General features: G+C 45.7%; 1 protein-coding gene across 1 annotated transcript; it reads left to right on the top strand.

Moving 5' to 3' along the window:
- Window positions 1–43: 43 nt before the first annotated feature.
- Window positions 44–8,822, top strand: C1S (complement C1s). The gene is made up of 10 exons (XM_012809328.2): window positions 44–334; window positions 543–720; window positions 2,355–2,480; window positions 2,922–3,118; window positions 3,336–3,489; window positions 3,855–3,970; window positions 4,380–4,458; window positions 4,958–5,086; window positions 6,356–6,430; window positions 7,651–8,822. Exons 1-10 carry the CDS (start codon window positions 59–61, stop codon window positions 8,445–8,447), a joined length of 2,127 nt encoding a protein of 708 aa, XP_012664782.1. The 5' UTR covers window positions 44–58; the 3' UTR covers window positions 8,448–8,822.
- The last annotated feature ends 1,711 nt before the right edge of the window (window positions 8,823–10,533 follow it).

The raw sequence follows: 10,533 nt of genomic DNA, 5'->3' as shown, positions 1-10,533 counted from the left end.
GTTCTCCTCCATGGCCTGTTGACCACCCTGTCCCTTTCTCCTTCCTTCTGGCTACAACATGCTAGAGTTCTGCCCTAGGTTGCTGGTCCCTGGGTCACCTACCTCTTTTGGCCTTTTTTTTTTCAGGTGTATTGTCCTGTTTTCCCTTTTGGCATGGGTTTGTGCTGAGCCTACCATGTACGGGGAGATTCTGTCCCCTAACTATCCTCAGGCATACCCCAATGAGATAGAGAAATCTTGGGATATAGAAGTTCCCGAAGGATATGGAATTCACCTCTACTTCACCCATGTGGACATCGAGCTATCAGAGAACTGCGCGTATGACTCGGTGCAGGTACATCACAAGCACATCAAGAACGGAGGTGGCAGACCAGGGCTGGGTGGTGTAAAGTGGACATAAGAGGAAGTGTGCTGCAAACATACAGAGCACTGGTGTCAAATAGTCCTACGAGGGTGAATATTCTACTCTCTCTGTCTCCTGTCCTCTTCCCTCCACACCAAAACATTACCCCTTCCTAGCTTCATTCTGACTCTTCTCTTAGATAATGTCAGGAGACAATGAAGAAGGGAGACTCTGTGGACAGAGGACCAGGAAGAATCCCAACTCCCCAATTGTGGAAGAGTTCCAAGTCCCATCCAATAAACTCCAGGTGACCTTTAAGTCAGACTTCTCCAATGAAGAGCGTTTCACTGGGTTTGCTGCGTACTATGTTGCTGTAGGTAAGGCTCACCCTTCCGTATGTGCCTTACTGACTTAGTTAAAAGATTAGAAGCAGGAAAAACATTGAGCAACACATTATTAAATGACAATTCTGTTCATAATTCTTACAAAGTGTTGACTTGCCCTGGGTCCCATTGTGAAATTCAAGCACATGGTCATATTTTAGCAGTGATGATGATAATGATAATCATAGATAATAAACAGCAGGCTATTGAGAACCACCACGAACTGTGTACTATATAGGGGTTTTTACCTATTTTAACATAATCTTCACTTCAACTCCTCAAGGTAGGTATTATTATCTTTATATAAAGATAAGGAAAGTTAAGTGCCTCTGCCTCGGTGCCTGGAGCTCAGTGGCTAGGGTGCTGGCCACATACACCAGAGCTGGCGGGTTCGAACCCAGCCCAGGGCCTGCCAAGTAACAATGACAACTGCAACAAAAAATAGCTGGGCGTTGTGGCGGGCACTGGTAGTCCCATTTACTTAGGAGGCTGAGGCAAGAGAATCACTGAAACCCAAGAGTTTGAGGTTGCTGCGAGCTGTGATGCCATGGCACTCTACCAAGGGTGACAAAGTGAGACTCTGTCTCCAAAAAAAAAAAAAAAAATCACAAAGATAATGTAAGGGAAAACACATCGAACCTATGGCACTCAAACCTTCAAATTCTGGATCCTTCTAGATCCATCACCAGGTTAGAATGAAGTTAGAACACACAGCCAAACTGTTGTTTAGATTTGGTAGAAGTACTGACATGGTACAAAGCAATGAAGATACTAAGTGTTCCTCCCTGTGTGCCCTACCATTGCACACCATCATGGCCAGCACAGCATTGTGTCTGGAGCTGAAATGCTCTGGATGTGCAGAGTCAAGGGTCTCTGGCCATAAGTGCTCCCTGTAGCTGTGCAATGGTAGGGCGCGCCTCTAGCATCATATTTCAGGAGAGTAAAGTAGGATAATACCATCTTGAAATGTGGCTCCTTGAGGCTCTTCAAGCAATAGGCTTTTCCTACTTTTTCTTACCCTTACAATTTTGAGTTTAACCTTGTTCACCCTTTTGAGTGTTTGTTCTTTTTTTTTTTTTTTTTTTTTGAGACAGACTCTCACTTTGTTGCCCTCGGTAGAGTGCTGTGGCATCATAGCTCACAGCAACCTCAAACTCTTGTGCTCAAGCAATCCTCTTGCTTCAGCCTCTTAAGTGGCTGGGACTATAGGCACCCACCCCAACGCCTGGCTATTTTTAGAGACAGGGTCTTACTCTTGGTCAGGCTGGTCTTGAACTCCTGAGCTCAAGCAGATTCACCTGCTTCGGCCTCACATCAGTGTTTGTTTGTTTGTTTTTAAGAGACAGAATCTCACTTTGTTGCCCTCAATAGAGTGCCATCGTGTCACAGGTCACAGTAACCTCCAGCTCTTGGGCTTAGGTGATTCTCTTGCCTCAGCCTCCCGAGTAGCTGGGACTACAGGTGCCCTCTACAATGCCCAGCTATCTGGCTATTTTTTTGTTGCAGTTTGGCCGGAGCTGGGTTTAAACCCGCCACCCTTGGTATATGGGGCTCGCACCCTACCCACTGAGCTATGGGTGCTGCCTCAGTGTTTGTTCTTGACCTCGGTCTTTCTCTGCTCTTCGTAGATATAAATGAGTGCACAGATTTTGCAGATGTCCCTTGTAGCCACTTCTGTAACAACTTCATTGGTGGTTACTTCTGCTCCTGCCCTCCGGAATACTTCCTCCACGATGATATGAGGAATTGTGGAGGTGAGGTTGGCACTGAGAGGGTGCGTGTTCCCTGGGATTTGGAATGGCTTGAGACCTCAGAAACAGCTTTGTCCACTCTTCCAATTGTGATTGGGCCCAGCTTTTTTGGGCATCTATTCTTAGCTGCTCATAAGCTGAGGGGGAGCCACAGAAGGGAGGAAGAAAAGGCTACAGGGTAAACTTAGTTAAACTGGAGACGAGAGATGCCTTCATAACCATGAAGGGCTCTGTTATAAGCCAAGCGATGGAAACCTAATAGGCCTTGGGTATTTCTCCTGGCATGTATGGGACAGGTGACTGTTCTATGTAGGCTCAAGTCAGTGCATAGATTTCAGGCTAGTTTGGATGGGATTTTATGGGAGACAGAATCACAGAACAGGGCAGGAACTCCTTTTTGCTTCACTTTACATTTCATTCTTCTTTCTCTCTTTCTTCCCTCAGTCAATTGCAGCGGGGATGTATTCACTACACCAATTGGGGAGATCGCAAGTCCCAATTATCCCAATCTATACCCAGAGAACTCAAGGTGTGAATACCAGATCCTGCTGGAGAAGGGGTTCCAAATAGTGGTGACTATGCACAAAGATTTTGATGTGGAACCAGCCGATTCAGAGGGAAACTGCCCTGACAGTTTAGTTGTGCGTGATGGTTGATTAATTCCCCCACCCCCAACTCACATTAAGAGATTTTTCCTTGAAGACAAAATTGTCTTTTTTTCCTGTCCCTTATTTTCCTTTTTTCTCTTCTTCTTATTTGTATTACATTTAATACCTCTCTTATTTTTACCCCCCTACATTTTACCTCTTTCTTTTAGTTCTTTCTCTCTTCTGATTTCATCATTTTGTTTCCTTTCAGTTTAGTGCACAAGGTCAACAATTTGGTCCTTACTGTGGTAATGGATTCCCTGGGCCACTAAATATCGAAACTAAGAGCAATGTTCTTGATATCATATTCCAAACTGACCTAACAGAGCAAAAAAAGGGCTGGAAACTTCGTTACCATGGAGAACGTGAGTAACCTGGAAGTTGCTCTTTGGTTGGTGATACCAAAGTCCTTAGACAGGGTAGAATCAAAACAGATAGATATTGTTTGAGATGCTTCACTTCCTCAGGAAAATCTAGATCTGTCAATGGTCATTGAAATGCCTCTACCTCTAGTAGTCCCTCAACTAGACCTGAGAGTGCAGGCAGCTTGGGGGTGGTTACTTAGCAATGCTATATTATTGTAGACATCTGCTATACTGGAATGTTAAGCATCAGGATTGAGGACAACTGGATGATTTTAGAAAGTGTGAAAATGATGCAAACTGAATAGAGAGTCTCCTACTATTTAGTAAAATTTTTTTTTCTGTCCCAATTTCTGTTCTTTTCCAAGCAATCCCCTGTCCTAAAGAAGACACTGCCAATTCTGTTTGGGAGCCTGAGAAAGCAAAATACGTGTTTAAAGATGTGGTGAAGATAAACTGCCTGGAAGGGTTTGAAGTTGTGGCGGTAAAGTACCATCTGGGCTTCTCCCCAGCCCTGGCCCCAATCAGGATGAGCTTACTGAAATTGTTGAGTTATTCACCTAATGTACTTGTCTGATCAAGGTATGACACCTTTTCTATAGACAGAACAGCTTAAGACCTTTAGTTCTTCCTTGTGAGTGATGGAGCCCCTTGGCCAACTTGGCATTTTCTCTCTGCCTCAGTCTTCCTGGGGAAGGGGAGAGCTGACATGCTGAGGCAAAGCTGTCTTTCAGCCCCATCTCTTAGGTCCTTTGGGTCATTCTGCTAAGATGTCTCTAAGCTTTTTGTGGTGAGGATACCTCATTGATCCAAGGCTAAGATCAATTCCATTTTTGATTTTGATTTTCCATATCTTTCTTTATAAATTAATGGTGATGTCTATTATTCTCTAGGGAAGTGTTGGCTCAGCATCCTTCTATGCTACTTGTCAAAGCAATGGAAAGTGGAGTAATTCCAAAGTGAAATGTCAACGTATGTGTCCCTCAAAGTGGAACTTTTTTTTTTTTTCCCTACCAAAGGGAATTGAAAAATCAGCACATTGGAATTCAAATGCATGGTTTCCTCTTAGGCTTATAAGATAGCGGGTTGAGTGTTTGAAGGGAAGCCAGTCATGGAGGCTTTTCTAGTCCCTGCCCTAATCTGGTCCCAGGCCAGCTAAACTGACAGGTTTCTTCCCAAGAAAGGAGCTGTGGGAAAGGAAGAGTGGGTGCATTGCTGACTTCCACAGGGCCCTCCACCAACACTGAGAGCCAGGTTCCTTCTTGTAGCTTTCCAGGGGCCATCTGAATTGGCAAGTCTCATTGTGTAGGGAGTGGGGTGATGCCGGTTGGAAGGTATGGTATGAGAAGAGTCATCCCAGGTGTGCTTACAGATATGGAGTAGGGAAAGAGTGAGAATGGAACTGGGCCCATGACTCTCCCTGGGAGGAAGTGGCTGTCTTGATCATTAGTGACCTGCTTTTCTCTTGTAGCTGTGGACTGTGGTATCCCCGATCCCATTCCGAATGGAAAAGTTGAAGATCCAGAAAGTACTTTGTTTGGTTCTGTCACTCGCTACACATGTGAGGAGCCATATTACTACATGGAACATGAAGGCAGTGGTAGGTTTCTTCTCCTAGAGAGAAGAGAGAAAAAGTGAGACAGTGTTGTAGGTGACTATCACAATCTTTCTGGGTCAGAGAGAGTTTGTAGAGAAATGAGAGACTAGAAAGACATTGTTCATTCCCTGGCTTAGTCTAAGGATACAATTTTCTTTTCTTTTTGAGACAGAGTCTCACTATGTTGCCCCTGGTAGAGTGCTGTGGTGTCACAGCTCACAGCAACCTCAAAATCTTGGGCTTAAGCGATTCTCTTGCCTCAGCTTCCTGAGTAGCTGGGACTACAGGCTCCTGCCACAACACCTGGCTATTTTTTGGTTGCAATTGGTTGTTTAGCAGGCCCAGACTGGGCTCAAACCTGCCAGCTTTTATATATGTGGCTGGCGCCCTACTCACTGAGCTATGGGTGCCAAGCCAGGATACAGTTTTCATATGGTCAGAATATACAATCTCTAGAGTCATTCCTAGAGAATCATAGAGGTCACCAACTCAGCTTCACAGGTGTAACAAGAGTTGCCCTGCAATATCCCTTTCATAGGATATCTACTTTGTCCAATTAGTTTATGTGAAACCCACAGGAGAAATGCTTCCAGCTTCAGGTCACTATGCTATGATGACTGGCTTTCTTGATATGGAGGCCTTGATCATGCTAGATGAAGGGCTGGATGAGAAACACATCTCTCTACATTGCTATTTATTTGATTTTTTCTTTTTGAGATGTGTCATTTTGTCACCTACGCTAGAATGCAGTGGCATTATCATAGCTCACTGCAACCTCAGATTCCTGTGCTCAAGCAATCCGCCTGTCTCAGCCTCTTAAGTAGCTGGGATTACAGACACACACCACTATGCCTGGCTAATTTTTTTATTTTTTGTAGAGACTGTGGTCTCACTATGCTGCTCAGGCTAGTTTGAAACTCTTGGTCTCAACCCATTCTCCCACCTTGGCCTCTCAGACTTCTAGAATTATAGGTGTGAACCATCATGCCAAACCTTGATTTCACTTTGTTTTATTGGATTTTTTTTTTTTTATTTTCCCACTTGAAGCATTTTCCCAGTCTCTACCATAACTCTTCTTCTTTCTGCTTTGGAAACGTTTCCTCCGTTGGTAGGGCAGGGCTTAAGGGATTGTTTGGGGGCTTTTCTCAAGATTTTTTTCTAGATAAATTGATCTGATCTCCTTCTCAAATCCCAGAGGAACCAAGGCTGTGAATGAAAATGGGGAAGAGAGATGTGGTGTGAGAGTGACCTTTGTTCTCTGTGCTGTTCCAGGAGAGTATCGCTGCGCTGGCAATGGGAGCTGGGTGAATGAAGTGTTGGGCACAGAGCTGCCGAAATGTGTTCCAGGTAATCAGGCTTAGGCTTGGGTGGAGACCATAGCCACAGGTGCAGGTGAGTGGGGAGTCACCATCTGAAAGTAGCTGTAATCCTTTTAGAAGTCCAACTCACTGAGGAGGCAGTAACACTGGGCTGGAGCCTGCCAGGGCCTGGGGGATTCTTTCAACCATAATGACTGGAAGGAAACAGAAAAGCCAGCCAGTGACAGTTGGTGCTAAAGTCAGGGTGGCCAGTTGGGTCTGGGAATAGAGATGCAGTGAATGGGTATGGATATAACAGGGCGTGAGAGCTGAGAGTGAGAAATCAACACTCAGAAATAAGACTTGTTAAATAGCCTAGATGTTAGATTGAAAGTTTATATGCCAATAAGTTATGAGGAACACAACAAATGAGGGAGTGCACGAGTAGAAGGCTGGGGCAAAGCCATCATAATAGTAATGATCCTGGTAGTAACAACATTACAGGAGTGGGGGACTGGGCCAGTTTGTTGCCTTTATATGTATTATCTCATTCCGTCCTTGTAACAGCCCTGTGAGGTAGGTGTTACTGGTCTCATTTGACAAATGAGTGAATTGAGTGCAAGTCCCAGAGTTAACAAGTGGCAGGAGTAGGCTTTGAGCCCCAGTCTGTCTGAGTCCAAAGCCCATTGTCAACTCAGATGCCAGCTGTCCAGTAAGGGATTTGGTTAAGTTGGCTTTGTCTAAAATTCAGTTATATAAGGGAATGGCCAAGCAATCACACCTGGAACCAGGCACTGGGGAGGGAGAGGCCATGACCAAAGAAGGGCTCCCTCTCTTTACTTCCTGAACTGACCTGCGGGTTACCAGGAGGGACACAGGGGCAACCAAGAATCCAGAATAGAAGGAGACATGGGTTTGATCTGGGCATCAGAAGGAGGTAGAAAGGAAAGAGTTTCTCAGCACTGGCTCCTGGGTAGGCCCCTGGCCCCATGTGCTGAGCCTGGGGTCAGACTTGCCTCCAGTGAGGCTGTGGCGAGGGTGAGGCACTAGCACATTTGGATGAGTCCTGTCTTTGTGGTATTGGCAAAGTGGGAAGTTTAGGTAAGGCCAGGACGAGTCAGGTGTTGAGATGGTTGGCCACATAGAGTTGACCACATCACACTAGACAACTCTGCAGCTTAGCAGGTAAAGTATTTGCGTGGTTGGAGGATGTGGGGGAGGCCAGCATCTTTCCTGCTCCTTCCCTACCTTGTTCTTACTCCTTCCTAGTGTGTGGAGTCCCCAGAGAGCCCTTTATAGAAAAACAGAGGATCTTTGGAGGATCGAACGCAAAGATTGAAAGTTTCCCCTGGCAAGTCTTCTTTAAGAGCCCGTGGGCTGGTGGGGCTCTTATTGGTGAGCACTGGGTGCTAACGGCTGCCCACGTCGTGGAGGGAAACCAGCATCCAATCATGTACGTTGGGTCCACTTTAGTAAAGAGCTCACTTCTGGAAAATGCCCAGATGCTCACTGCTGAACGTGTGTTTATTCATCCGGGCTGGGAGGCGCTGGATGACTCAGACAGCCGGAAGAATTTTGATAATGACATTGCGCTGGTGCAGCTGAAAGACCCGGTGAAAATGGGACCCACTGTCTCTCCCATCTGCCTTCCGGGCACCTCTGCTGACTATAACCCTTCTGTTGACCTCCTAGGGATGATCTCAGGGTGGGGCCGCATAGAAAAAAGAGAATATGCTCTTCACCTCAAAGGGGCAAAGTTACCTATAGTTCCTTTAGAGAAGTGCAAAAACGTGAAAAAGAAAAATTCCAATATAAATGTAGCTTCCTATGTTTTCACCAATAACATGTTCTGTGCTGGAGGAGAAAAGGGTGTTGATAGCTGTAAAGGGGACAGTGGTGGGGCCTTTGCCATACAGGATCCCAATGAAAGTACTCCCAAATTCTATGTAGCTGGCCTGGTGTCCTGGGGACCTGAGTGCGGGACCTATGGGCTCTACACACAGGTGAAGAACTATGTTGACTGGATAATGAAGACTATGCAGGAAAATAGCCCCAGTGAGAAGTAAGCCATACGTATGTCACCAGCCTCTCCAAGGGTCATACCATTGCTCTTAGTTCCTCACCATACAAGTCCTATTATTTTGTCATAACTGACAGAAGACATGGGACTATGATTTAAATAAAACTTGATTGTCACAATACCTGGCTGGAGGTTGAGGTGGATCATAGTATTGTGTTGGTCATTTAGTTGTAGTCTGAACTGTGGGGTCCTTTCCCCTCAGTACCTATTGTAGATAACAATATGGGGGTGTACTCCCATTTTGCACTATTCTACAGGGACACCTTAATCTTTTGTTTCCTCTTTACCTGTTTGAAATTTTGTTTACTTCATAATTTTTAGTGTCTGTCATCTACTTATAATAAAGCATGTTCATAATCCACTTCTGACTGAGTTACTTTATTCCACAGCAAGATCTCTGAACTAGCCGGGCACGGTGGCTGACACCTATAATCCCAGCACTCCAGGAGGCTGAGACGGGGGTATTGCCTGAGCTCACGAGTTCGAGACCAGCCTGAGCTTGAGCAAGACCCCGCCTCTAAAAATAACCTGGTGTTGTGGCAGGCACCTATAGGCCTAGCTACTTGGGAGGTTGAGGCAAGAGGATTGCTTGAGCCCAGCAGTTTGAGGTTGCTGTGAGCTATGATGCCACAGCACTCTACTGGGGGTGACAAAGTGAGACTCTATTTCTTTTTTTTTTTTTTTGAAAAAACCCCCAAGCTGTCCCCCCTGGGTAGAGTGCCGTGGCATTACAGCTCACAGCAACCTCCAACTCCTGGGCTCAAGCGAGTCTCCTGCCTCCGCCTCCCAAGTAGCTGGGACCATAGGCGCCCACCACAACACCCAGCTATTTTTTGGTTGCAGCCGTCATTGTTTGGCGGGTCCGGGCTGGGGATTCGAACCCGCCACCTTAGGTGTACGTGGCTAGCGCCTTAGCCGATTGAGCTATAGGCGCCGAGCCGTGAGACTCTATTTCAAAAACAAACAGGCTCGGTGCCCGTAGCTCAGTGAATAGGGCACCGGCCACATATACCAAGGTTTGAGGTTTAAGCCCAGCCTAGGCCTGCTAAACAACAATGACAACTGCAACCAAAAAATAGCTGGGCGTTGTGGTGGATGCCTGTAGTCCCAGCTACTTGGGAGGCTGAGGCAAGAGAATTGCACTTAAGCCCAAGAATTGGAGGTTGCTGTGAGCTGTAACACCACAGCACTCTACCAAGGATGACATACGGAGACTCTGTCTCAAAAAACAAACAAACGAAAACAAAGATCTCAGAGCTATAGTGGGATGAGCTAGCTAGCTAAGGTCAGTGACGTTACAGATTTACTGAACATTGTAGATTAGCATGAACTTCACCAGCAAAGGCATCATATTCTGCTTTTGAAGCTCATTAATCATACATGACCTCATTCAAAAATCCACGCATAACAGTTATTATTGGCTGTTTAAGTTCTTCTTTAAGTATAAATTGTTTTCACATATCACCTGAAAATTAAATAAAAAAAGAAAAAACAAGTTTAAAATGATCTTGTCTGTTTCCTGGAGGTTTAAAAAAAATTTTTTTTAGAGACAGAGTCTCACTTTGTCACCCTCAGTAGACTAATGTGAGTCACAGCTCACAGCAACCTCCAGCTGTTGGGCTTAGGTGACTGTCTTCCCTCAGCCTCCAGAGCAGCTGGGACTACAGGTGCCCACCACAAAGCTTTATTTTTTATTGCAGTTTGGCAGGGGCCGGGTTCAAACCCACCACCCTTGATATATGGGCCGGCGTCCTACTCACTAAGCCACAGGTGCTGCTGGATTCTGGGAATTTCTAATGTTCTTTTACTGTTAATTGCTGGAATCAGAAACATATTCTGTGGAATTTTTTTCCTGCATAATTATTATTTTTTAAAATTAGGGTGGCACCTGTGGCTCAAGGAGTAGGGTGCCGGCCCCATGTACCGAGGGTGGCGGTCAAACCTGGCCCCAGCCAAACTGCAACAAAAAATAGCTGGGTGTTGTTGCGGGTACCTGTAGTCCCAGCTACTTGGGAGGCTGAGGCAAGAGAATTGCCTAAGCCCAGGAGTTGGAGGTTGCTGTGAGCTGTGAC

This window comes from Otolemur garnettii, unplaced genomic scaffold, assembly GCF_000181295.1.
Source record: "Otolemur garnettii isolate 467f Iridium unplaced genomic scaffold, OtoGar3 scaffold00104, whole genome shotgun sequence".
Classification (NCBI taxonomy): domain Eukaryota; kingdom Metazoa; phylum Chordata; class Mammalia; order Primates; family Galagidae; genus Otolemur; species Otolemur garnettii.
Note: the sequence above shows the minus strand (reverse complement) of the source record. Positions and strands in the feature narration are given on the sequence as shown.

What these genes read in the sequence shown, in the direction of transcription:
- C1S (XM_012809328.2), top strand. Translation starts at nt 59, where the DNA reads ATGCTAGAGTTCTGCCCTAGGTTGCTGGTCCCTGGGTCACCTACCTCT. An exon ending in TGATATGAGGAATTGTGGAG is followed by an intron (nt 2,481 to 2,921) that starts GTGAGGTTGGCA and finishes TTCTTCCCTCAG; the next exon opens with TCAATTGCAGCGGGGATGTA. An exon ending in CATGGAACATGAAGGCAGTG is followed by an intron (nt 5,087 to 6,355) that starts GTAGGTTTCTTC and finishes GTGCTGTTCCAG; the next exon opens with GAGAGTATCGCTGCGCTGGC.